The sequence below is a fragment of the Sciurus carolinensis genome, chromosome 8 (genome assembly GCF_902686445.1).
Source record: "Sciurus carolinensis chromosome 8, mSciCar1.2, whole genome shotgun sequence".
Lineage (NCBI taxonomy): Eukaryota > Metazoa > Chordata > Mammalia > Rodentia > Sciuridae > Sciurus > Sciurus carolinensis.
The window spans coordinates 27130323-27158230 of NC_062220.1; the positions used below are offsets into that span (position 1 = coordinate 27130323).

Consider the following 27908-nt stretch of genomic DNA (forward strand, 5'->3'; position numbering starts at 1 on the left):
ACATTCTCGCCAACAACTATTGTTGCTTGTGTTCTTGATAATCACCATTCTAATTGGGGTGAGATGAAATCTTAGGGTGGTTTTGATTTGCATTTCTCTTATTACTATAGATGTTGAACATTTTTTCATATATCTGTTGATTACTTGTAGATCTTCTGTGAAGTGTCTGTTCATTTCCTTAGCCCATTTGTTGGTTGGGTTATTTGTATTCTTCATGTAGAGTTTATTGAGTTCTTTATATATTCTGGAGATTAGTGCTCTATCTGAAGTATGAGTGGCAAAGATTTTCTCCCACTCTATAGGCTCTCTCTTCACATTACTGATAGTTTCCTTTGCTGAGAGAAAGCTTTTTAGTTTGAATCTATCCCAGTTGTTGATTCTTGCTTTTATTTCTTATGCTATGGGAGTCCTGTTAAGGAAGTCTGATCCTAAGCTGACATGTTGAAAATTTGGACCTACTTTTTCTTCTATAAGATGCAGGGTCTCTGGTCTGATTTCGAGGTCCCTGATCCATTTTGAGTTGAGTTTTGTGCAGGGTGAGAGATAGGGGTTTTGTTTCATTCTGTTGCATATTAATTTCCAGTTATCCCAGCACTATTTGTAGAAGAGGCTATCTTTGCTCCATTGCATATTTTTGGTCCCTTAGTCTAGTATGAGAAAATTGTATTTATTTGGGTTTGTGTCCATGTCCTATATTCTGTAGCATTGATTTACCTGTCTATTTTGGTACCAATACCATGCCGTTTTTTTGTTACTATTGCTTTGTAGTATAGTTGAAGTTCTGGTATTGCAATACCCCCTGTTTCATTCTTCCTGCTAAGGATCGCTTTAGCTATTCTGGGTTTCTTATTCTTCCAGATGAATTTCATGATTGCTTGCTCTATTTCTGTAAGGTACATCATTGGGATTTTAATTGGAATTGCATTGAATCTGTATAGCACTTTTGGTAGTATGGCCATTTTGACAATATTAATTCTGCCTATCCAAGAACATGGGAGATCTTTCCATCTTCTAAAGCTTTCTTTAATTTCTGTCTTTAGTGTTCTGTAGTTCTCATTGTAGAGGTCTTTCAACTCTTTGGTTAGATTGATTCCCAGGTATTTTATTTTTTTCAAAGCTATTGTGAATGGGGTAGTTTTCCTAAATTCTCTTTCTGAAGATTCATCACTTATGTATAAAAATGCATTGGACTTATGAGCATTGATCTTGTAACCTGCTATTTTACTGAATTCACTTTTGAGTTCTAAAAGTTTTCTAGTGGAATTTCTAGGTTCCTTTAAATATATGATCATCTCATCAGTGAACAGGATAGTTTGAGTTCTTCTTTTCCTATTTGTATCCCTTTAATTTCTTGGGTTGTCTAATTGCTCTGGCTATAGTTTCAAGGACTATGTTGAATAGAAGTGGTGAAAGAGGGCATCCCTGCCTTGTTCCAGTTTTTAGGGGGAATGATTTCAGTTTTTCACCATTTAGAATGATATTAGCCATGGGCTTAGCATAGATGACCTTTACAATGTTAAGGAATGTTCCCACTATCCCTATTTTTTCTAGTGTTTTGAGCATGAAGGGATGCTGTATTTTATCAAATGTTTTTTCTGCATCTATCAAAATAATCATGTGATTCTTAACTTTAAGTCTGTTGATATGGTGAATGACATTTATTGATTTCCAGATGTTGAACCAACCTTGCATCCCTGGGATAAAACCCACTTGATTGTGGTGCACTATCTTTTTAATATATTTTTGTATGCAATTTGCTAAAATTTTATTGAGAATTTTGCGTCGATTTTCATTAAGGATATTGGTCTGAAATTTTCTTTCCTCGATGTGTCTCTGTCTGGTTTAAATATCAGGGTGATATTGGCTTCATAGAACGAGTTTGAGAGGGTTCCCTCCTCTTCTATTTCATGGAATACTTTGAGGAGTATTGGAATGAGTTCTTCTTAAAGGTTTTGTAGAACTCGGATGAGAACCCATCTGGTCCTGGACTTTTCTTTGTTGGTAGACTTTTGATGACTTCTATTTCATTGCTTGAAATTGATTTATTTAAGTTGTGTATATCCTCCTGGTTCAGATTAGGTAATTCATATGTTTCTAGAAACTTGTTGATGTCTTCAAGGGTTTCTGTTTTGTTGGAGTATAGATTTTCAAAATAGCTTCTTATTATGTTTTGTATTTCACTCATGTGTGTAGTGATATTTCTTTGTTCATTCCGAATTTTAGTAATTTGAGTTGCCTCTCTCTTTCTCTTTGTTAGTGTGGCTAAAGGTTTATCAATTTTGTTTATTTTTTCAAAGAACCAGCTCTTTATTTTGTTAATTTTTTCAATTGTTTCTTTTGTTTCAATTTCATTGATTTCATCTCTGATTTTAACTATTTCCTGTCTTCTACTATTTTTGGTGTTGTTCTGCTCTTCTTTTTCTAGGACTTTGAGCTATAGTGTTAAGTTGTTTATTTGTTGATTTTTTCTTCTTTTGTTGAATGTGCTCCATGAAATAAATTTTCCTCTAAGTTCTGCTTTCATAGTGTCCCAGAGATTTTAATATGATGTGTCTTTGTTCTCGTTTACTTCTAAGAATTTTTTTATTTCCCCCCGATGTCTTCTGTTATCCATTCATCATATAATAGTGTATAATTTAATCTCCAGGTGTTGGAGAATTTCTGTTTTATATTCTGTTATTTATTTCTAATTTCAATCCATTATGACCTAATAGAATACAAGGTAGTATCTCTATCTTCTTGTATTTGCTAACATTAGCTTTGTGGCATAAAATATGGTCTATTTTAGAGAAGGATCCATGTGCTGCTGAGAAGAAAGTGTATTCGCTCTTTGTTGGATGGTATATTCTATATATGTCTGTTAAGTCTAAATTTTTGATTTTGTTATTGAGATCTATGGTTTCTTTATTCAATTTTTGTTTGAAAGATCTATCCAGTGGTGAGAGAGGTGCGTTAAAATCGCCTACTATTATTGTGTTCTGGTCTATTTGATTTCTGGAATTAAGAAGGATTTGTTTAACGTACATGGATGAGCCAATGTTTGGGGCATAGATATTTATGATTGTTATGTCTTGCTGATTTATGCTCCCCTTAAGCAGTATGTAATGTCCTTCTTTATCCCTTCTGACTAGTTTTGGCTTGAAGTCCACATTATCTGAAATAAGGATGGATACTCAAGCTTTTTTGCTGTGTCCATGTGCATGGTATGTTTTTCCCAATCCTTTCACCTTTAGTCTGTGGATATCTCTTTCTATGAGATAAGCCTCTTGCAGGTAGCATATTGTTGGATTTTTCTTTTTAATCCAATCTGCCAATCTGTGTCTTTTGATTGATGAGTTCAGGCTGTTAACATTCCGGGTTATTATTGTGATATGATTTGTATTCCCAGTCATTTGACTCATTTTTGGTTTTTTGACATGATTTGGTTTCTCCTTTATTTGGCTATTCCTTTAGGCTAGTTCCTCCCGTTGCTGATTTGCATCATTGTTTTTCATCTCTTCCTCATGGAATATTTTACTGAGAATGTTCTGTAATGCCGACTTTCTTTTTGTAAATTCTTTTAGCTTTTGTTTATCATGGAAGGATTTTATTTCGTCTTCAAATCTGAAAGTAAGTTTTGCTGGGTATAAGATTTTGGTTGGCATCCCTTTCTTTCAGGGCTTGGTAAATGTTGTTCCAGTCCCTTCTAGCTTTTAGGGTTTGGATTGAAAAATCTGCTGATATTCTTATTGGTTTTCCCCTGAATGTAATTTGATTCTTTTCTCTTGCGGCCTTTAAAAGCCTAATGTGCCTTGGTGTGGATCTGTTGTAATTTTCTATATTTGGAGTCCTATAAGCCTCCTGTACTTGGTTTTCCATTTCATTCTTCACATTTGGGAAATTTTCTGATATTATTTCATTGAATAGATTGTTCATTCCTTTGGTTTGTTTCTCTAAGCCTTCCTCAATCCCAATAATTCTTAAATTTGGCCTTTTCATGATATCCCATAATTCTTGTAGATTCTGTTCATGATTTCTTACCATCTTCTCTGGTCAACTTTGTTTTCAAGATTAAATATTTTTTCTTCAATGTCTGAGGTTCTGTCTTCCAGGTGTTCTATCCTATTGGTTATGCTTTCTATGGAGTTTTTAATTTGGTTTATTGTTTCCTACATTTCAAGGATTTCTGTTTGTTTTTTTTTCAGTATCTCTAACTCTTTATTGAAATGATCTTTTTCTTCCTGTATTTGCTCTTTTAACTGTTGATTGGTGTGAACATTTAATGCCTGCATTTGCTCTTTCATCTCCTCCTTCAATGCCTACATTTGCTCTTTCATCTCCTCATTTGCTTCCCTGATTGTTTTAATTACGTACTTTCTGAACTCCCTTTCTGACATTTCTTCTGCTGTGCTGTCATTGGGTTTTACTGATATAGTATCTAGGTTTGTTTGGGACATTTTCTTTCCTTGTTTTTTCATATTGGTCAGATATCAGTGGGACTCTGAGATATTGCAGATTTCCTCTATTGGCTTATAGTGTCCCTATAGATTTCCAGTATATCACCTCCCAGCCTTCAGTAGCCTGAAGTCTTGGAGGAACTTGATAATGCAGTGCTTCTGTAGAAAGCTGCCCGTAGCCCGCTACTGGGTCCAGGGCTGGGGGCTGTTTCTGCGTGGAAATCCTCTCACTTGGCAGGCCTGCTCTGAGAAGCTGTCTGTAGACAGGGCCTCCTGCCACCAGAGGGAGCTGGGCTGCTCTTGCTGTCCTGCCCTGGTCCCAGAAGCTGCCTGCGGGCTGGGGTGACGCTGGGTCTGGAGTTGGGGCTGGCTCTGTGCAGAAAAGCCCTCACTGGGCAGGCCTGCTCTGAGAAGCTGGTTGTGGATTGCGCCTGGCACCGGAGGGAGCACGGCTGCTTGGGGAAGACTCTCGCTGCCCTGCCCTGATCCGAGAAGCTGCCCCTGTCCAGGCCTGCCACCCTGATCAATCTTCACCCCATGGGAGAGACTCACCTCGCGGCTCTATGTTGGTCCGAGTCTCTCAATACCTCCGCTTCTTCAATCCTGAGTTCTGGAGGGATGGGAGATGCAGTCACCCTCTAGTCAGCCATCTTTGATCTCCCAAGAATAAAAAACTGATGTAAAATTCCAGGTCCACTTTTCTGTAATACCCTGGACTCTTGGATCCTCAAGTACCAGCTGTGTGGGTAATCCCAAAGTTCATCCTCATGGGATGTGTCAGTCAGCTTTTCATTGCTGTGACCAAAAGTCCTGACAAGCAAGAACAGATTAGAGGAGGGAAGATTTATTCTGGTTGAGGTTTCACAGAATGATTCAGTCACTGGCTCCAGGACAAAAACATCATGGTGGAAGGACAAGGCAGAGAAAAATTTCTCACTTCTTGGCAGCCAGGAAGGAGAGAGAGACAGGGCATGTCCCAGTGACCTACTTCCTCCAGTTAACGTCCACTTCCCAGTAGTCCATTCACTTACCAAAAGGATCATCTGCTCATGAGGACAGAGCCCTAGTGATCTAGTCACTGCTGAAAGCCCCTCCTGTGAACCTTGCTGCACTGGGGAACACACTTCCAACCTAGGAGCCCTTTGGGGGACATTCCTGATTCAAACCATGACATTCTGTGTACAGATTTCTATATTCTAACTCTCATACACAGAATCAGCACAATCCCTGTGAATTATAGCAATAGAGAATGCCTGGCTCTTATCTATGCATATGTTTTTCTCTTTCCTAGGACCTTGACCCGTGTCCTGACTGTCTTGATTCTTCTCTGAGGTCATCACATAGTCTCCCTTAAAAAACAAAAACAAAATAAACCCTTTATGTTTCTCTCAGTTATTCTTTGTCTTTTTTTGGTGCAAATGTAATATTTTTATTTTTATTGCTTTATCAACATAATATTTTTTATTAATGAATTTAAAAAGAAAAAAAATCATATCAGTACAGACTGAAATAGCATTTGATAAATTTTACCTTAATACAATTTAGGTAAAATAGAAACAAAAGATGATTACTTAGGTATATAAAGATTATTTACAAAAAATAACAAGCAAATCTGAATAAACAAATAATATTTTACTTACAAATAATATTCAGGGGTGTCCATTGCTGCTAATATTAAACATTACATTTACTAAAAATTCCAAGGTCATAAAAAAAGAAAAGAATTGGTATAAACATTGGAAGAGGTAAAACTCATTTTTTTTTTTTTTTTGCCAATGCCATGATTATATATCAAGGAATTGAAGTAACTTTACTAAAACATTAATATAGTTTAATTAGGACTAGTCTTCCAGAGCCAGAATTGCAAGTCCTTTATCTATTGAGATTTTAAGTTTAACGATTAAAATAATGACTTCCATGATATTCTTAGTACTTTTTATAGAGGCATTATTCTTTCAGAACAGTTATATATAGATAGCTTCTGTGTTCTATCTGTCTATCTATCTATCTATCTATCTATCTATCTATCTCTATCATCTATCTATTTATTTCTACCTATCATCTATCTCTCAGGACTTCTTCCATTAGCTATATTGGATCTACCCAGGTTTTTTTTTTTTTAATTGTCTTTGAAATGGTTTCACAATTCTCTTTAAGTATTTGCTAAGTCCTTGTTGTCCATTCATCTGTATTTGTGAATCCCAGTGTAGCTGCCAAGTATGCTGCCACTTCTTGTCTCTGGTGTCTGAGGACTGGAAGGGCGCCCATGCAGAAACAATGTGCTGCTGGTGATTCCTCTTCTGAGCATAGGCAGTCTTTGTCCTTTTGCTCGTCAGTGGTTCCTTCAGGTACTCACTGCTCCAGCCCTGTGTAAACTTTGTGATGAACTCCTTCATTCAAAAGGTTACCTCATCCAGCTCTTTGGGCCTGTGTTTTCACCTTGACTGTCCTGCCAAGTTCAACAACACACAGGTCTAAGAAAGTCAGAACTGCTCTTGGATCTACAGTGAAGTTTGTAATGAAGAAAATAGCTGATTAATAATAGTAAAACCTCTCAACTCTTAAAGTTCAAGTGCTTTGATTGATTCTCTGTTATTTTTAAGAAATTCGACATAACTCTACTAGAAGAAAAGGATGATACTGTTTTGCAGATGACTCACGTCACACTAATCCTGTTTTTTCACATCTCTCTGTATCTAGGTGGTACACAGTAACATTTGACAGTTATAGAACAATTCAGTGCCACACAAGTACCTGCCCTGAGTTACTGATGTAATTCTTTTGCGATCTAGAAAGAAGCATCTATTTTGAAGAGTGATTTAGAACCTTTTATAAAACTATCATTGAAGCCATTTTCAAAATGTTACTAAATTTCTTTGAATAATGAAATCTAAATAATACATTTCTCTTAAAATTTAAATTTCAGAAAAACTTCCATATCTAAAAAATGATAAAAGTCCTCAAAATGTTTTCTTTTTCCCTTGTTTCCAGAACACACACTCTGCTTTCTTTCTCTTTCTCCATACACACACACACACACACACACACACACACAAAGTATATATATATGTTATATAAAATATAATTACAAGATAAATTTCATACTTGTGATCATTTTCTCCCCCTTGCTTCTTTCTGAAGCAAATTAAACTTTTGTTTATTTGTTTTATTTATGTAAATATTCTCATATTTTGCTACCTGTTCAAATCATAATATTTCTATTATTTTTATCCTCAGTACTCACCATGTTGCTGCAAAATGATAAAGGGCTAGAAGTTGTTAGGGAAGCATGAATCCACATAGGCAAACATGGAGAAAATTACCTGTAAAGGAGAAATGAATAAACACTTGAAGACTAGATGCTTCATATGATTTGCATATACTCTAGTAGAAAAGGCAACACAATTGTTCAATAAATTATTTTTATTATGTTTCTGTAAAAAAAATCTCATAGGGAATAATTGAAAGTTAAAGACTACATTTTATTTAATAGTGCTATGCTTTAAAGCACTTTGTTTATAAAATTCCTTTCCAGCTTTAATAAAAATAAATTAGTATTGCAAATATTAACAATCACATTTAATTATAAATAGCCATTATAAATCTAAAATCTGTTTTTCTTTCTCAAGAAGATCTTGAGCTTCCTTAAAAATGTCCTTTCCTATTCTTAGAAAAGTTGCTTTTCTACTTGTTGGTTGATGCTGTGTCTTTGCAGCTATTACCACCATTACCAGTAACCCGAGGTTAAGGATTCAGAGTTCATGTGTGAACCAACCCAGTGCTGAAGACATAGTCTTCATTCATAATTTTGCACTTGTAATCTTTGATTTGACCCTTCATTTTGCAAACGTGGTCAGAGTGAAAAGGGATGTAATAAGAGTCAGCAAATAGATCAGAGCAAAGTGATCTCCATCCTCACTAATGGCAACACAGTGTACATTTTCTAACCCACTGATGGGTCTTCAACACTAAGATTTCCCCAACAGAAGAAACACAATACTCAGGTCTGATTCTTTCTAGAGCAACTGTGATTCTATAAATGGGATGACCCCAGGGTTTCCCACAAACATAGAGGATCTTTCTTTATGAATAAGTATTTTGTCTGTACTTACCTGTGTATTCTTATGAATGAGGCTGATATTGTTGAAGCTGGTTTTGAGAAGATAGAATTTTATGGCATGAAGAATGAAGGGACATGTATAAAGAAGAGGATCGAAGTTAAATGACAATGACAGTCATCGCTTATTGGTTACTGTGGGCCAGGTTCTGTGACAACGTTTTATGTAGGTTGCCTCATTACATACTTTGAGTCAGGGCTGCGGAAGCTTAAAAACAGTGTGAGTGTATCACCCTCAGTTGCACAGTTAATTGGGGAAGGGATCTCCCAAAGTGGAGAGCCCAAAGCTCTCATTTTCCCAAAGTGGAAACCACTGACTTTTAAGTAATATTGTCCACTGCTAAGTTGGGAGCAAAATGACCCATTGTTTTGAATTTACACTATAAATGAGAATCATGTTTATCTGTTCAAGGTTAATTTTCTGTCCTAGCCTGGAGATTGATTTGAGAGGAAATGGGGCCCCCAGTTTTGTTATGTTTTCTAGTTTTAGTCTCTCTGATTTACTGGTTCCTTCTTGGAACTGCATGGGTTATTTCCTTTAAATGCCTAACTCAAGAGTAAGAACCCATACCAATTCAAAGCAAATAGAAAATTTATGTCATCCAGACAGTGTTTGAGGTACTGAATTTGGAACAATGAAAAGCACAGGTAAAAACACTTGTACTAATCGAAACTTTATTCTGGTTAGGGATAATACATAAGGTTGAAATTAAATAAGTAAAATATGCAGACATTTGATAAAAATGTTAGATGCTAAGAGGTAAAATAAAGGTAGGAAATGCTGGTGGAGAGATGAGGGTGGTGATTTTATGGTATGTTCAGATAAGGTCTCTTGGAGAAAGAACATTCTGGTAAAGATATGAGGGAAGTGAAAGAGCAAGTGGTTAATTATAATTAAATATAAAAGTCTGCATGATTGATCTGTTCCAGAACTAGCCAGGGGCGAATATGACTGAAAGAGGATAGAGTAAAATCCAGAGGTGTTCAGAGTACCTGTGGTCATGGTAAGGACACAGTTAATGGGAAGTCATTGCAGAGTTTTGAGAGTAAGAGTGACCTAACCTGATTTATGAATAATGGGATTATTCTAGCTTCTGTCTTAGTATTAATCAGCTGGAAGAGAGCAAAGGCAGAAGAAATCCCCAGAAAACAAGAGTAAGAATTCAATGAAAGATGATCACAGCTCAAACAGTGTAAACATCTGTGGAAATAATGGAAAATGACCTGTCTGAGCGGATTTTGAAAATAAAATGAATAGGATTTGGTCGTAGATAGGGTGGGGGTTTGGAAGAGGACTTGAGAACAGTTTCAAAGGTCCCAAGTAGTAGGAAGGTGGAATTAACAACATTGGGGGTGATCACTGGAGAAGGGAGTTTAAGGGTGAAGGTGGGAATCAGAGCTTGTTTATGCTTGTTAATTTTTAGATGCTGTCAGACATCTGCTAGCAATGGAATTTCCTGAGAGAAGCCTGGAACCCATGGGCATATAAATGATTTTTTTTTAAAGGACCAACTATATAATTTGTGTGGCCTAGTGAAAAATGAAAATGTAGGCCGCTCCATTCAGAAATTATTTAAAATTTCAAAACATTGACAACACAGCATAAATGCAGAATAGGGCGCTTCTGAGTATAGGACCCTATTCACAGTGCTCACCCAAGAAGCTTGTCCTTGGGGGTGATTGGAGAGAGAGAGAGAGAGGACAGAGAGAGAGAGAGAGGGAGAGAAAGAAAGAGAGAGGAAGTGAACATGATTCATGGAGATGGATGCGGGTTGATAGATAAATGAGAGGGAGGATGGTTGGACAAATGTCCAAGTACTGAGATCTGGGTATTTCAACGTGTACATGTTCAAAGATATAAGAAAAGTATCTTAGATTTGACTGAAAGGGAGAAGCCAGGAAGGAATTTTAACTAAACAAAACAGAAACAATAGAAAAGACTTGGTATGGATTTGTTGATAGATCTTTAATGTCCAGCTTAGCCAGAAGAGTTGAGTGGTTACCTCTGTTTTTGCTGCTGCTCATTTTCCACAGCTCATTTGGCTTGTGGCACAATGGGTTCATGCGGGGCTTAACCACCCACAAGGCATAACCAGAGTGTTTCTGTAAATTTTGGCACAAAAATTGGAGTAAATTCTAATAATAAATGAGATTTTGAAATTTACTGGCAAACTGTTGCTAAAAAGGTAGAAGAAAATCCATTTTTCTATGCAGGTGTCACTTTGGCAAACAGAGGAGGAAACAGATAACAAAGACAGCAAGTCAAGCTGTGTTAATGTAGCTTTTTAACTGCTCGGGCTGTGTGCAAAGCAGCCAAATAGAACCTGACTGACGGTAGTAAAGAGGTGAGATTAAACCATCCGGGGCAAGGCAGACATGCTCTGGAATAAGTAATGAATGTGTTTACCACATGACACAAAGCTGCTGTGTGTCTCAAGATTCATAATAGGCTCCTGTAGCTACTAAGGGGTTGACATTGTACCAGGTAAGATATCAGAGTCTATGGAGCTTTGTGTTCATGTGGCTGGTTGAAAGTAAAAGACTGACCTTTATCCTGGAGAAATAGCATCTTTTCCCTTCTTGCTCTTCTGGGAGCCTTTAATGAGTTCAGGTCATGACCCATATTCAGTACACCCTGGATGTCTGCAAATGACCCGTTTATGAAATGAAGAGGGAGCTGTAATAGGTCCCAGAAAAGATGTCAGGTTCGTATGCTCCATTGTGCCAACTCCTCTCTGTCTTATCTAAAGATTTCTTAAATCTGCTTTGGTGCACCTTACTGCTTCAGAATGTCCATGGGGCATGAAAGCAGAAGAAACGACAGGCCACAGTGGATGTGATAGAAAAGGCATTCCTCTTTCCTCTGTGTATGCCTATTTTGGAGTAATAGGGGCAGGAGGAGGCACATAAAGAAGAATGGAACAGAGAAGTTTCCATCATCAATGTCTCTCGATGAATTTATGTGAATTAGAAGAGTTGGTGTAGTCTCCTCTGCATCTGCTGGCCTGAGACTCTTAGAGAGCTGTTGTTACATTCTAGGAATAGAGCCTAGACTAAAGATGGCCTTGACATCAGCATAAGGAGTAGGCATTTGGACAACATTTTATTCTGCTTTGAAGTGAGATTTAAAAAACCTTTCCTTGACATCAGAAGTTAGAAATCAGTCATCACCTCTACATTAAACAAACCTGTCTGATTTGGATCATTGACTAATGGGTCCCTTTTTTGACCTATACACCAAGAATGATGCTTTGTTAGTGTGTTTTCAGATTCAAAGTGAAAGGGTAAGTACTTCATTGAGCTACTATTTTGTACTTACAAGACATTTTATAAATATTCTGTCATTCTACCCCATAACTCCTCTATGAGTAAAGCATTACCCTTCCCCATTTTTTAGATAATGAATTAAAGGCCAGAGAGGAAAATAAGATCACAGATTTGTCCAATTACCAGGGAAGCTTTATTAGAGTTTGAATTGTAGCTTGGTTGGTTGGCTTAGACTTTTATCACCTGCAAGACAACTCAAGAGTTTATCTGTAAACTTCTTTATCTTTAAAAAATTTGTTAGGGATGGTGCTGGGATTTAGACAGGCAAGTCTGTTGGAATATGCTACTTCCCTTCTGGAATCAAGTAATTAGAATTTTTTACAAGGTATGAAGTTTTCTGGGAGTTTTTTTGTAATCAATCAGTGCTCATTTTCAATATTTTAATATAATCCCTCTATTCTTCTTTAATATGGGAGACCATCAGAATCCTATCATTCATGCTGGGAAGGATTTAGTTTGTCTAGAATGACGGTGGGAGGCACATTTATTGTGTCATTAGTTTTGATGTTGTTGCTTTCATTGAGGTTTACAACATATGTGAGTTTTTCATTTCATTAAGTATTTAAAGATAAAATTCAAAACTTCACTCTGTTCATGGTCCAAGGCCATATGACAAATGCTAGGACACCATAACATTTTGGAGTTTAGGGTATGATTTTATATGGATGACTGTCTTGTATACAATTCACATTAAATGTTTTCAGATCCACAATTAAGATCAGCATTTTGGTGTAATTTGTAAGTATGGTGTTGAATGGAGAGCTTAGTACAGTTAGCATCATACTGCTTAGTTCTCGTGTCTGTGTTTATTGCTTTTTTCACTCAGTTGGCTTGCCGAAAAAGTAGACTGCAGTAATGCATTTAATGAGGGAGCTAGCATTCTGAAATCTTTTTTGTTCCTAATTCTTAGCAAGATTAAATTTACTATATATTCCCAAAATTATTCTAAATAGGGAATATTAATTTTTGATGGTATGGAAAAATCTATAAGACTTTATAAAGGCATTTATGTAGCATTTGAACTAGTACTATAAATTTTTAGCAAGACTAACCAATTAAGACGTAAAAAATCCAGTATGAGTTTCCCCATCACTTCATGGCTGTTTCATCTCTAGATTTTGATTGTTGTTTGTTTTTAGGTTAAATTGATGTGGCAGGTCTGATGAGACAAAACAGGCTTCCCCATTCAAGGGGCATTGGGATATTTATGTGTGTGGATTCAACACTTTCCTTATCTTCATGTCCTCCCTCTGCATAGATTTTTACAGCAATGCTGCCTTGAAGTTCAAAGATTAACCAGCACACGAGAAGCTTAGGAGTGCTAATTTTAATAGGTTGCTTGCTAGTAGACAGCAAACCTTAGGGAGATCATTGTGGTTTAAAGGGACACATCTGTATTCCATATGACCTTCTTGATTGACTCCACTTTAACATGGAATTTCACTTATTGGCAGATAGCATGAGATGTCATAATGTAGTAATTTTCCACTTTGCTGAGGGATGTATCTGAATCAGGTCTCTGCTGGGGCTGGTATTTGTGAGCCTTGCCTAGAGTCTGGAATTTATACCTTATCACTTTGTTTCTTCCTCAAAATGTCATTGACTCTCTATGGTAATCATTACTGGTGTCCATATGACAAAGTGGGACAGTATAGGAAGTGTATATTCTATAATTTGTGTATATCAAGGGACCCTTAGAGATTTTCATATACCTAAAATTAATGAGAAATTTCTTAGTAATTACTTGTTCTAGAATCTTGTATAGTTTCTTGGGGATATGTAAGAAAAAAATGTCTACCTGTGCTAAAGAATTTTATATTTTGATTATATATTTCATATAAACAAATATAGTCATAAAGTTACACATTAGCAAGTATTCCACTATTTTTAATGTAATGCATTGTGCTTAGGAATAAAATAAAATATTATAATTGAGATACAATTTGTCATGGAGTACTTCCTGGAGGAGGTGAACTTTGAAACAAACCAATCAGAAGCACCTTGTGGTAAGGTATTCCCATCCTCAGAATGCAGAACATTGGTGGTAGATAATTGATGAGCAAACTCAGAAATCTGCAGAGTATAATTTCACAGACAAGGATAGTCTTTTTACTGTTGCCTCAATTTTTCCTCATAGTTTAGATAGTTTTGACCTCAAGGCTACATCTGTAGAGAAACTGTCTTCTCTAGGAAAAGGAAACACTAATGTTGATTCAGATAGCTATCCTTAGGGGTAAGTTTTTTAAATACTTTATTAAAAAGGACAAAGTTAGGTTGGCTTTTGAAGATGGCCAGATGAAAATTGGCCACTTTTCATTTTTTAAGGTATTATTCAAGTGAGTGAATCTATTAATGAGGATTGTAGATATGAGAAAAGAGGGTCTTTTTCATAACTTTGGACCTGGTTTCTCTGTTGACTCAGTATGCTGACTTACTTGGGGTAATTACATTTTGAGCTCAGGACATGAAAAATGAAAGCAGAATAAAGATTTCTGTTTTGGTTTTTAAAGATTTAAATCTTGTTATGTTTCTTTCTTTCCATACCATAAAGAAAAATCCAAAGCAGTGATTTTAATCTTGTTTCAGCTTCTTAACCTCTAGGTTATAGAAATTTTTTAAAAAAATGTTTTTTCAGAGACTTCTTGTGAGCATGAGAGCAGTTTCAGTGTGAATGGGCACAGGGAGAGAATTTTTCAAACACTGGAACCAAGACCCTATCCCAAGTACATATCAAATCTTGGAGGAAGAAGGTCTTATGTACTTTGTAAAAACACCTGCATTTATTTTGATATGATGTGATCATTGAGAAATCTCTGGAGAGTTCTTCCGAGGGGCTGTTAAAATATCACACCTTTATGACTTGACTGTGATATATCAGGTTTGCTGCTTGGAATTGAGTAATGATGTAAAAATGAAACATTGGCATTTTTAAAGCAGTGGTGTACAGTGATGATATTCTAGAATTCTTCACTGACTGTCTCTATATTCACTCTACAGAATTTACCCTTTGGGGTAAGTATTGTTACAAGAATGGTGTACCTCCTGAAGAAAATTGTGAAATAAAGTGTTAGTGCTTTTTCAGACTGATTTTGTCCCTTATGTAGTTTATTTATGATCTTGAAAGGAAACAAAGTTTCAGCGTCTTAGTTATTGGTCTATTTGTTTTAAGGAATTGGGCTTAACAAGCATACTTAACCACACACTTGTAGGTTGGGATATAGATATGCAATTTCAAGGAGTTTCTAGAGCACCTTTAACAGAGAAGCTGGAGTAATTTTTAGAAAATGGTATGCTATTTGCTTTATCTCCTCTTAGTCAGGCTTAACTACAGTGACTCTCTCTTTCTTTTTTTTTTTTTTTTTTTCTCCCCTCAGATGTACATCCAGACAACAACACTTACAGTTTCCATGAGCTTAAGTGCTTCTGTGTCTCTGGGGATGCTCTATATGCCCAAGGTTTATATTATAATTTTTCATCCAGAGCAGAATGTTCAAAAACGCAAGAGGAGCTTCAAGGCCGTGGTGACGGCTGCCACCATGCAAAGCAAACTGATCCAAAAAGGAAATGACAGACCAAATGGCGAGGTGAAAAGTGAACTCTGTGAGAGTCTTGAAACCAACAGTAAGTCATCCGTAGACTTTCAGATGGTCAAGAGCGGGAGCACGCCTTGATAGATGTACGTTGAATATTCTTCTACTAGTCTTGGGGGCTCTGCTACATGGTTCTGGGGGCATGGAGGTACCCACACACCATGAGACCACCACAGCGGTCAGAACCATTTGAAAACTGAATGATTGCCAAAAGAGTGGCTGTTGCCAGAGTGCAAACTTGCCCACAGAATCTCTTCTGTAAAGCATGGCACTCAGGTGTTTTCTTTTGAAGAGTTACAGAGCTTGGTGTTTGGAACTATTTTCCATTTATAAGATGATCTTTTGACATTTAGGAATATTTTCCCAGTTTTTGTTAGTTCAATATTGACTATTCTTCACAGTTTTGAAGCAGCGTGCTCCTGCAGACCTTCCACAAATAATTTCATCCGGGTCCTTTGGGATATGAGAAAACAAGTTAGTCAATGTGTTTCATTAAGTCCGGTTAGTACTTGTTTCCCCCAAGTGAAGAAGAGTCTTTTGGCGTCCCTCAATTTCCTTTCTTGGGTAGGTTTTGATAATTAGAGCTCTTCTCTGAAAGTTGCATGACAATTAAAAACGAATCCTTTCTACTACCAACACTTCTTCTCCTTTCCTTACCTACCTTCTATTTATCTGTGGTCCACCTCAGAAGGTGCACATGATGACTACACTGATTTCCAGGTTGATTCAGTAGGATTTAACTGATCTATGAAAATCCGTCTTGATATCAATGGAAGAGTAGCAAATATATTGAAGATCTGTATTGCAAAAAGTTGGGTATTAAAAATTATAAACTTTATATTACTAGTTTCTATAGATATCCTCCCCCCTCAGAAAAAAAAAAAAAAGGAAAACTAAGGTCTTCACATTAGAGTGACCTCCTGTCTTTTGAGAATACAACATCAGTATTTGATATGCAAAAATACTCTGTTCCTCTCAGATTGTTTCAGCAGGCTGTATCCCCCACACACTGTACTTCTGACACTAATTATAGAAGACTAAGAGTTGGTTTTATTTGGCTAATTACTCCAGCAATTCATGATCTTCACTGGTTTCCTTCTCTTGTATTAAGATCTGCAGGTGAGTATTGCTCACTCCAATGTCCCATACATAAAACTAGCATCAGATTATTAGCATGGCTTAATTAAACTCATTGACCTGGAATTATTGGCCAGATTGGCTCTAGGAAGATTATCTATGGATCACTAATACCAAATTTAATCACTTTTAGAGAAAAGAAAACTTACAAGAATTCCACAAATACTCCCCCTGTAGTCCCCTTTCTGTCAACATGCAACCTTGTGAAACTGGAGAGAAGGCACAATAAGGATGGATTTTAGTGACAAATTGTTATAATCATCTCTCATTAGAGTTAGGCAATTTGCTAATAATGGGCTTCTTTTGGCTCTTAGCAAAAATGTATTATAACTACTATTATGACTACTATTAAAGGCATCAGAGTAGAATGCTTGTGATTTGAGGGCAGAATTTTGTCTGCTTTTCTACCTTGAAAGCAGCAGTGTAGGAAGTTAAAACCTGCTGTAGGATGCCAATAAACTGCTGTTGGCAAAGATACACTCAAACACTGGTACTTCTCAGTGGGACTTGCCAGAGTCCATTGTACCTGTATTTTAGTAACAACCCAGAGACTGATGCAACATGGTTTTAAATAGGTACGATCAAACTTTCAGTGAAATAAATACCAATCATCCCAGATTCACCTCTGGAAAATGGTGGAGAAAAAAATTGAAACCCTTTAAAGAATAAATAGATTGCCTAAAAAGAAAACTAAGTCTCCAACATGTCCTGTTTTCTTTGTGTTATTTTCTCTTTACATTGAAATGGAAATTACACAGCCTGCAATCATTTCTCTATTTTCTCTAAAATAAATGTGAAAGATTCCAAACATGAGTTTGGAGGGTAAGCCAATAATGTTCTGGAGTAGTCAGAGGCTCCCTTTTGGAAGATGAAAGCAAGTGGAAAAGATGAATCAAGATAGAGTCAGTGACTGCCTGGACAAAGGTAAATTGTACTTTGGAGATTTTAGTCATCTTTTACAGGAGTGGATTAGAGTGAAATAAATTAGGTCCAGTTAAAGTGATAATAGTTTGAACATTCAGGAGATATAATGTGTGAAACTTTCATGTCTTCCCACAATCCCACCCTAGGTCATCACAGTCTGTCTTTGTGTGCTTACATGACCTTTCTGTGATTAAACGGTAGATTTGTGTGTTTTGAAACCAAGCTTATAACTCAGTATATGGGAATCCAAGTGAGAAACCTGGCATGGGTGTCATGGGCTCCTTGGGTCCCATTTACCTTTAGTCCGTGCACCAATGATTTACGTTAGGAAGAAGTCTTCTGAATCTCAAACCCACTGAAAAGTATTCATGTGATTAATAACTTGCATGTAATATTTTTCTTCTAAATATATGTTCTGTCTTTAGAAGTATAATTGAATATTAGAAAAACCTTTGCCATTGGATTATGGGTAACAAGCACCTCACCTCCTCACATTTAAAACACCTTCTCTCAAAATGAGTAGAGTCTGTTCTCAATGATCTAGTGGAACCATATCCATGTTGCTGCATTCTCATACTTTCTGCTGCTAGACTTCTATTAATTCATCAATATTACAGTGAAATTACAGTGACATATGAGAAAGGGCTTTGTAGCCAGGCTCAGTGGCACATACCTGTAATCCTAGTGGCTCAGGAGGCTGAAGAAGGAGGATCGCAAGTTCAAAGGCAGCCTCAGCAATTTAGCTGAGACTCTGTCTCTAAATAAAATATTTTAAAAACGACTGGGGGATGTGGCTCAGTGGTTAAGCAACCTTGGGTTCAATCCTCAGTACCAAAAAAAAAGAAAAAAAAAGTGTTGGGGGGCATTAGTAAGCTATAATACAACCAGAGGATAAATACAAAGGTATTGTTGCTGCCTTAAAGCTATACATTGTTCTGCATTTAATAGGAAATAGTATCTTGGAATGCAATAACTATTGTTTTAGCAGCCTTTTTTCTTTTTTAAATATGTGGAAGATTTTGATAATTATGGTTACTATTCCATTGTTGGCTTTCTTTCTTTCTGACCAAATAGTTGTGTTTTTATTCATGTACAAAATGCTTTTCTTTCATGGCCGCAGAGTCATATGAGCCCTCAGGTTTCAAAAATTCATCTTAAATGTGACTTGTTAATGTCAGAAATTCTGGTCACATGTTCAAGGTTTAAGTTTTCAAAATTCATGGAATAAATATTAGTAATATGAAACTAGAAAGAAAACCAATTTGCATATACTACACTTCAAATAAAAAGGGCATGTTGTTTCAGAACAGGGTGAGAGGGGAGTTAGAAACAAAGTTGGTAAATATGAATTTTGCCAATTGTACCCAATTAACCAATACTCTATGAGGTATTCCTTAAGCTGTGTTCATGAATAAGTTATGAAAACAGCTGCCACAGGAGGTAGATGTTGCTTTCTCTAGTTTTTTAACACATTGTGGTACACACAATGAAAGTTAACCATTGCTGTACTCAGAAACTGATTTTCACACATGCATGTCCATTGCCACTGTAAAAAACCTCCTTATTTGTTCATCTGTACATCTTTCATCCAGTTTGCTTTCTAAAACATCTGAAATAAAGATTTATGCAGGACATTTGCCAATCACAGTTGGTCCCTTGTCGTTGCTTTCATGTTGACTAGATTTTGTTTTCAGAACTTAATTATTTTTAGAGCCAGTGGAAAAATTAACACCAATTTCCTGAGTATTGTAATCTCAGTATTGTAATAGAATTATACCATGTTTCTTTCAGGGAATCAATTTTGATATTTCAAAAAATAAAATTGAATCAATGATTAGCTACAGACCTTTAAATGAGAATGATCCTTAAAGATGGTCTGATCCACATCACCATATTTTGAATGACATCTTCAGATATCATCCTTTTCAAAGTCTTTTTGGTTCTTGTTCCTCTGCTTTAATCATGATTTTTCCTTTCTGTCTTCTACAAACTGGATAATTATGTGTCCTTTTATTTTCAGATATTGCTGATAATATTGAATAGTAGAGAAGATGGGAGACACTTTTAATGGTCATTTTTCTAATTTATGATAATTGTTCTCCACTTTGTCTACAGAGGTTCTATGAAAGTCCTTTAAAAACAGAGCTCAAGTACAGATTTTATTTACTTAGAAGAAATTTAGAGGCACATGAGAGCATTATATAAATTAAAAATTTCAAAAGTCAGCCACCATAAAAATCATTTTGCTTCATTTCACACCAAACAAGTCTAATATATCCTATCTTTTAGGCAGGTTGAGTAGAAAAGTAGGACTCCACACTGGTCCTTGTAGACATCATCTGTTCCCCCATTGATAACAATTTTCTTGTGTGCTCATAAACACACAATGCTTTATTCACTCATTTTGTAGGAAATAGATGATAACATAAAATCGGGTTTAAGTCTACTTCATTTCTACAGAGCCACAATAACAATGTAGAAGCATGAGCTATGTAGATAATTATGGCTGTTTTTGTTGTATAGCTTACAATATTCACTGACAAGAATCAGTTCAAACATCTGTGGTTCGCACTTCCTTGGACTCTGTGTTAATTTCAGTGGCTATAGACATTTTAGGACCTTGATGTCTCCAAGAACTTGTCAGGTCAATCACTGGTGCTAAAATGAGTAGTGATTGTCAGTTATTTCAGAGAAGTAGCTATGTGATTTCTAGTCTCATACATTGTTCAGGAACCAAATTATTTTCTAAAAGTTCATTTCCTCCTGAACTGGATTTATATATTGAAATACATATGTGTTTCACTTTTTTCTATGATTATTCACTCCCAAATTTCACTGAAAAAATAAGACATCATTTTGAGTTTTAGGATTGAGATTTATTTCATTATATCTTTCAAAAATGCAAAAGAATTTTTGTGTATAAATTTATATTCACTGGTGGTTTAAACATGAGTACAAATCTGATACAGGATATTTTGTTCTCTATATCTCATAGTCTTACAATAATGAGTTTTACTTCACAGCAAAACAGTAGTAGAATACTGAAATATTAGTGTCCTTTGAGTCTTCTTTTATTTTCTAATCATCTCTATTTGTATCCTTTGAATAAAACAAAAATAAACCAAAACTATGTACTGCCAAAGCACATGCTTACTTCAATATTTACATATACTGTACGTACTTGATATTTTACCATGTTTGCCTTTAGAATCTAAATTGTTGTTTATTTTTAAATGGAAGATATATTCATGGTCAAGGCACAACCAGTTACTCTTCGTGTGTGTGTGTTTTAAAACAAAGCAATTTATCTGTGCTTTATAAATTTTAAAGAACTGAATTTGTATTTGTTAAAATCAAAAAGTAGGAAAGATGTTCTTTACGAATAATTTTGATTGTATATGTGTTCAAAGAAAGTAGTTTGATAAAAGGCTTTTTCTCTAACATTTTGTATTGTACTGTATTGGTGTTCAATAGGAATGAGCTTCTGTCATTTGCTAAAAGAATGAATAGTGGGGAACAGAATATGTTGGGACTTTCATAACAGGTTACTCTCATTTAACCTTTTCTTGGTCATCAGATCAGACCCAAGACTCTTTGGTGTAGAGTATAAAAACTTTTTAAAAAAATTTTGTAAGACAGATAAATTATCTGTTTTTTTATTTTACATGCATGTAAATCTTTGTTAGTCAAAATGTATATTTAAATATAATTTCACCTAAACATTAAAAATTAACATCTTTACATTTTTATTTTTCTGCTAACTCTCCAGGTTAGCAGAAATGAAACTAGTGGCTTTTACAAACTAAAATTTCTGCTTGCCTTTTTATCTCTATGATCATTGAATTCCTACTAGGCGGTTTAAAAATAAAGAGTAATATATTTTAAAAACTGAATAGCACAAAGTCATCATCACAGTTTTGCGTTTAAAAATTATATCAATAAAATAATTATTAGTATACTATTAATTTGTCCTAATTTATCTCAACAGCTTCCTCTACCAAGACAACATATATCAGCTACAGCAATCATTCAATCTGAAACAGGGAAATGACAATCTGAGGAAATATGGTATGTGATCTTAAACAATGAACATGAGACCACAAAAACTCACTCCTGGAGATCTCCGTAGACTACAATCAATCAAATCAATAGTCAGTCTTGTAAGGAACAAAAATTAGCCATGAGCCAAAAGTATCAATTACGGGATGTGAAGAAATCCCGTTTTATAAAACACAACCAATGAGTGTCAAACTAAAGTATTGCTTCCTCATGAGCAGTTTAAAAAAAAAAATCACAAAAAGGAAAACTAATGTTAGCTTGTGAAAAAAAAATGCTGTTGAAATAAACCATGTCTGATGTTATTCTTGTAAGTATTTTTCTGTGATTGTGAGAACTCCCGTTCCTGCCCCTCATTGTTCAACTTGTATAAGACGAGTCTGTTTCTTGTAATGGCTGACTGGATTGAAGCCCTGGGTTGTGCTAAAAATAAATGCAATGATTGACGCATGCAATTTTTTATACAAATAATTTATTTCTAATAATAAAGGAATGTTTTGCAAATGTTGAGAGTTGTTTCGTTCCAGTTTTAAAGCTAGGGAAAGCTCTTCTTTTCAGTTGGCACTTCTGTTGGTATTTAGGCCCTTCCTGATGTCCAAGGAATTGCCATTTTTTGAAGGATGTGTTTTTGTACATTTGTGTATATATGGGGAAAATTGTCTTTTATTCCTAGATGAAAGGGCATTGCTTGTGTAAGATTTTGTGAATATTTCCAGATTTCTGTGATAGCTTTTCATAGTAGCTTCTTCTTTTATGGAAAATCAGGTAATAGCTTGAGGTAAATTGCTTCAAGTTATTATAATTAACAAATGATGAGTTAAACTTTCCTTCAGAGAATGTAATAGGAAAAATCACCATGTAGAAGTATATCAAAGCATCACTGAAATCCTCCATTACATTTCTAATTCAAAGCTTCTGCACAGTGAAGTACTTCCCTTGTATGTGGTGTTAACCTTTTCTCACCTGGGCTTGATAGTTGCTGAAATCAGTGAAGTAATGGGCCTTACCCAGTGAATTTTCTGAAGCACAGAATTAGCATATTTATTCCCTTGGCATCACTAAAGAAACCACAGTTCGCATAACATGTCAGTGCTTTCTTATTTTCCAAATGAAAACATTCATTGGTTCATAGAACAGTATCATTAAAGAGAGAGAAAACAGGGAGCCTTTCTCATACTAATAAACCCTGCCAGGATGGATAAAAGAAGACTGTTAACGGCTCTCAAGTCTGTTACCATTTTTGTCATGGGCTCCTCTATTCCATACAATCCCAGTCATCCATCAAATCAATGGGTCTCTACAATCATTTTGTTAGTAAATGTTCTCTCTGCTGAGTTAGCTTGGATGGCTCATTGCACTCCTTATAGATATAAAGAGCTATCTGTGCTCTGTAGCTTCCACACAGATATTAACAGTCACTTTATTTAATAGAGATGGTTGAAGTAGCATAGTGCAGGCACCTTCCACATGTAACCACATGTCCTAGATACCTAGGAAGACACACTGCAACGGGTAGAAGGAAATGAGTATTCATTGACATTTTGTCAAGCTTCTCCTAATGGAATTTGTTCTTTGTAGATAATATTTAAATCAAAGAGTAAGGGTGTCATTTTCAAGTCCTCAGATAACCTGAATTACTGATAATACAATCCTGTAATCAGAATCCTAAACCCACCTCTAGGTGTGCCTTTCTAAAAAAGACCAAGACTAAGCAAAATAAACTTGTAATTGCATATTTAGTTTATTGTACCATGTAGTTCAGTACCAATAGCCATAGCAAGAAGCAATTACAATTGTAATTTTAATCTTTAAATTGACTGTTTTCTTCTTATTAGAGATTATCCGTGGCTTTTTTGACTTGATTTTAATTAAGTATCCATATGTTTATATGTTTAGTATAAAAATGCTTGAATTTTACAAATCTTGCATTTCATTCTGAAAGTAAAACTCAAGTATATTTTCATGTATTAATTGACTCTAATCAGGGTAAGTGGATGTGACAGGGTGAATTTGGCTCTCAGGCCAAATGTGGGTTATTATTAATATTATGACTTTTTAAAAAATTTTAAGGGTTTAGGAAAAAGAATAAATACCGAGCATGATTTATGACATTTCAAGCTCATTCTTCCTATTACAAAATTACCAATGGGTTGCTTTCCTAAATATTTTTTTTTATAAATAATTGAACTTTGGTGTTATACAAAATCTTATATAACTCATAACAGAGTTGAATAATAGCTCTTGTGGATTTGCATACGCCAATCATCCTTTATAATATTATCTCAGAGGGAACTCTGCTGATGAAACCATCACCCTCCCCAGGAAGTGGGAGGAAATCTCCTTCAACCTCTTTACAGCAGGAGCTGGAGAATTCTCTCCTCCACTGTGGCTATTTTCTCAGGGATTTTGCTGAGGGCTCAGAGGTAGTCAGATAGGCTGGGACAATGGTGGCATCCTGTGAGAAGGATTTAGCAAGTGCTGGGTGGTAGTTCATAAGACCCGAGCTTTAAAATGAACTGCCTGTGTCGTACAGATAAGCAAATGCAAAGTTGCACAAAAAATATAATATTATATTCTTTAGAATTGACCTTGTGTATTATTCTGGACAAGAAATGTCACATCTAATCTCAGCATGCCAGAGGGAATGCTAAAAATGTAGCCCAAGGTAATATTCAGCAAATGTCACTTGTAGACAATGAGAGATGTATTAGTGTGACCTTGGGCCAAATCTGACCTCAGTGTTTAAAAAAAATTAACTGATAACAGTTAATGCTTAAAGATGTCTAAGTTGATGATTGTTGATCTTTAAAAGACTAATTTTATTTTTAAGCAAAACTACCCATAAATTTGAACTTGAGGATGACCATTGGAATATGAATAGAAACTGAAAGACTAATTCAATTTTTAGTGCTTATCAGAAATTTTTACAGAGAATTTGAAACATTGTCTTACATTTTTAATTTAAATTATTACATTAAAAAGAATCTAGGAACAAAAGTATTGTCCTTGATTTCTTCCCCTTTTAATCAATATGCTACATTATTTACCAATACTTCTTAACAATCTAGAAATAATATTACCAATTTTCTAAGCTATGTTAATCAACATTGATATTTAATTCAGTCAGCAAGTGGAAGAAATGGTATTTTTACAATTATATAATTACACAAATTTTTATCATTTTATTTTTATTTTTATGATAGAAGTATTTTTAAATTTTTTTATTTGTTCTAATTAGTTATACATGACTAGAATGCATTTATACATTTTGATAAATCATACATAAATGTAGTGTAATTGCTCATTTTTCTGATTATACATATTGTAGGATCACACCATACAGTCATATATGTACATGGGGTAATAACGTCTGTTTTACTCTACCATCCTCCCTACCCCCATACTCCATCTCCTCCTCTCACTCCCCCCTCCCCAACCCAAAGTTCCTCCTTTTCCCCCCTCCCCTTACTTAACAGAGAAAACATTTGGTTTTTGGTTTTTTAGGATTGGCTTACTTAGCATGATATTCTCCAACTCCATCCATTTGCCAGCAAATGCCATAATTTCAGTCTCCTTTAAAACTGAATAATATTCCATCATATATATATGTGTGTGTGTGTGTGTGTGTGTGTGTGTGTGTGTAAGTATATACATATACACACCACATTTTTTCTTTATCCATTCATCTGTTGAAGGGCACTTAGTTTGGTTCCATAGTTTAGCTATTGTGAGTTGAGCTGCTATAAACATTGATGTGGCTGTTTTCACTGTAATATGCTGATTTTAAGTCTTTTGAATATAAACTGAGGAGAGGATAGCTGGATCAAATGGTGGTTCCATTCCAAGTTTTCTGAGGAATCTCCATACTACTTTCCATAATGATTGCTCCAGTTTGTATTCCCACCAGCAATGTATGAGTGTGCCTTTTTCTCTACATCCTCGCCAACACTTGTATTCTTCATAACTGCCATTCTGATTGGAGTGAGATGAAATCTTAGAGTAGTTTTGATTTGAATTTCTCTAACTGCTAGAGATGTTGAACATTTTTTCATATATTTGTTGATCAACTGTATATTTTCTTCTGTGAACTGTTTATTCAGTTCATTAGTCCATTTGTTGAAGGGGTTATTGTTTTTTTGGTGTTAAGTTTTTTGAGTTCTTTATATATCCTACAGATTAATGCTTTATTTGAGGTAATTTTATTACTTTTACTATCAATATTTTCATCCATCTTCTGGAATTAAATAGTCAAAAGGAACAACTGCATTAAAAGAGTGAATAACAATTTCAAATTTTGTATAATTACAGCTCTTAATCATTAGAAATGTTTCTTTTTGATTTTATGGTTCTCATTTAATGAAAATAAGACCAGACCAATGAAGAAAAATTTGACCACAATTTCCAGAAAAGAATTCCTTAAGAAGAAATTATTATGTCCATGAATTCTCAGAAACTTACTGACTACAACTTAGAAAGTATCATTTTTCAGGAGTAATGGGAAAAATAGCATAATTTAATTTTAAAAATATTTTATACATTTTATTACAGTATTCTAAAAATGTTTTTGTAGCATAATCCCTAATGTTGTTGTAACTTTCATGCCCCTTTATTTTCCCTTTAACTGAACTAAGTTTCACAGGGTATTCAGAGTACCATTCTCTCTCTGTTAAACTCAGTTTATCAGTGTGAAGTCCTATATCATGTTTCGATATGGGTATCTATGTTCAAAGTGATAAAGGATGGAGAAAAGTTTTTCCTACTAAATTTTTTTTTTCGATTTGTCTACTATTTAAGTGGTTTAGATAAAGCTAACTTTGACAAATAACTTGTTACAAAGTCATAATATGCCAAGTGTGTATTGGGACCTACGCGAAGCTAAGAATGAAGCATGGAATGACTTAAATGGGAGGTGGAGACCAGTCATTGTAGAAAACTGGAGAGACGGTTATCAGTTTAAGGTTTCAGGTTGTGAAGGAGACACATGAGATCATGTGCCATTGAAGTAAGTTCCATTAGGTAAATTCAGCAGAACTTGGTATGGTTTTAAGGATCAATAAAAATTATTAGAGTATAATTTCAAAAAAGATAAAAATAACTTTTATAACAAAGGTAAAATGAGCAAATTGAGGGTTTCACTCATCTCATTACCTAATGAGGGAACCAAAAAATGTTAGAACTAGTTCAAAGAGCATTTGAGATGCTAGTAATATATGCATTGTATATAAATAAAAATTGGGATAACTCAGAGGATTTGAAATGAAACTGCTTATGTGTCTTAGAATATGAAAAATCATAACAATTAAGGTTATCTATTCCATTGGACAGACATTATTAAGTTTTCTACAGGATAAAACTCTACTAATTAGCCCCTATCCTTAGAGATATACAGTAACAGTGCTGATAGAAATTCATATTTCGCCATACACTGAAAGAGCATCCATTAATAAATATTTGCCTATTTTCACATATTAGCTCCTTCTGATAATAGTAATATTTAATTGTATTTCCTCTCATCATTGTAAGCATTAATTAGCAATATCTGAAATAAAGATCACAAACACACCTGAAATTCTATGAAGATATCCCATGTTAGCAATGGAGGGGCTCTGGGATGTGTCTGTTTTAATTATTCTTTCCCAAGTCAACTCTATTTCTGTTTCAAAAGCAGGATTGCATAAGATGGTGTGGAGAGTAAATGCATAGTTACCATCTGATAACAGATCGTTGTTTCTGGCAGTTTCACAAATAATCTGTGGAAGATAATGTGACTTCTTTCTTTTGTCATTTATAGTGGGCATTTTTCCTCTCCTTTTTTGTAGTATATTGCCCTAAAGGGGGAATCAGCTTTTCAAGAGTGTCCCTGACGATGAACAATGAATGTTTAATCCTGTGCCCATGTGTTCTTGCTATTGGCTGCTAATCCTCCCCTTCCCACAAATCCTACTCTAGGATCTTGCCACTGGCACCTTGCAGGCAGAGGGAATGAGAATGACGGAAGTCTTGCAAAGCAAAGGTGGGAGGAGAAACAGGTATGGTAAGAAGAGCTCTGCTTTTCCACAGACATTCCAGAATTTAATGAGCTCCTGTCTGCCTCACTTCTTTCTGGGACCCTTGGTCCTACAGAGCAGGGAAATGGTGAATGTGGGCTCATGTGCTTCCTTTCTATATGGAACCCATATTTTGAAATGGAGCACTAGCAACTCTGGAACACAATGGTCCCTTTGAAGATCTTTACTAATGTCCTGGAAGAAGGAAAGACAGGCAGCCTGAATGTGACAAAATTATAAGGAAGACAAAATGTGGTTTATCGACTTCTTTGCT

General features: G+C 35.3%; 1 protein-coding gene across 2 annotated transcripts in view; it reads left to right on the plus strand.

The window, feature by feature from the left end:
- Positions 1-21838, plus strand: part of Grm8 (glutamate metabotropic receptor 8) — a 758935-nt gene extending 737097 nt beyond the window's left edge. The window contains exons 10-11 of one of the 2 annotated variants that reach the window (XM_047561191.1): positions 15255-15556; positions 21520-21838. In XM_047561191.1, coding sequence (XP_047417147.1) covers positions 15255-15551 — 297 coding nt within the window. In that variant the 3' untranslated portion in view covers positions 15552-15556; positions 21520-21838. The remainder of the gene's footprint in view (positions 1-15254; positions 15557-21519) is intronic. The other variant, XM_047561188.1, reaches the window with a different exon arrangement.
- Positions 21839-27908: the final 6070 nt, after the last annotated feature.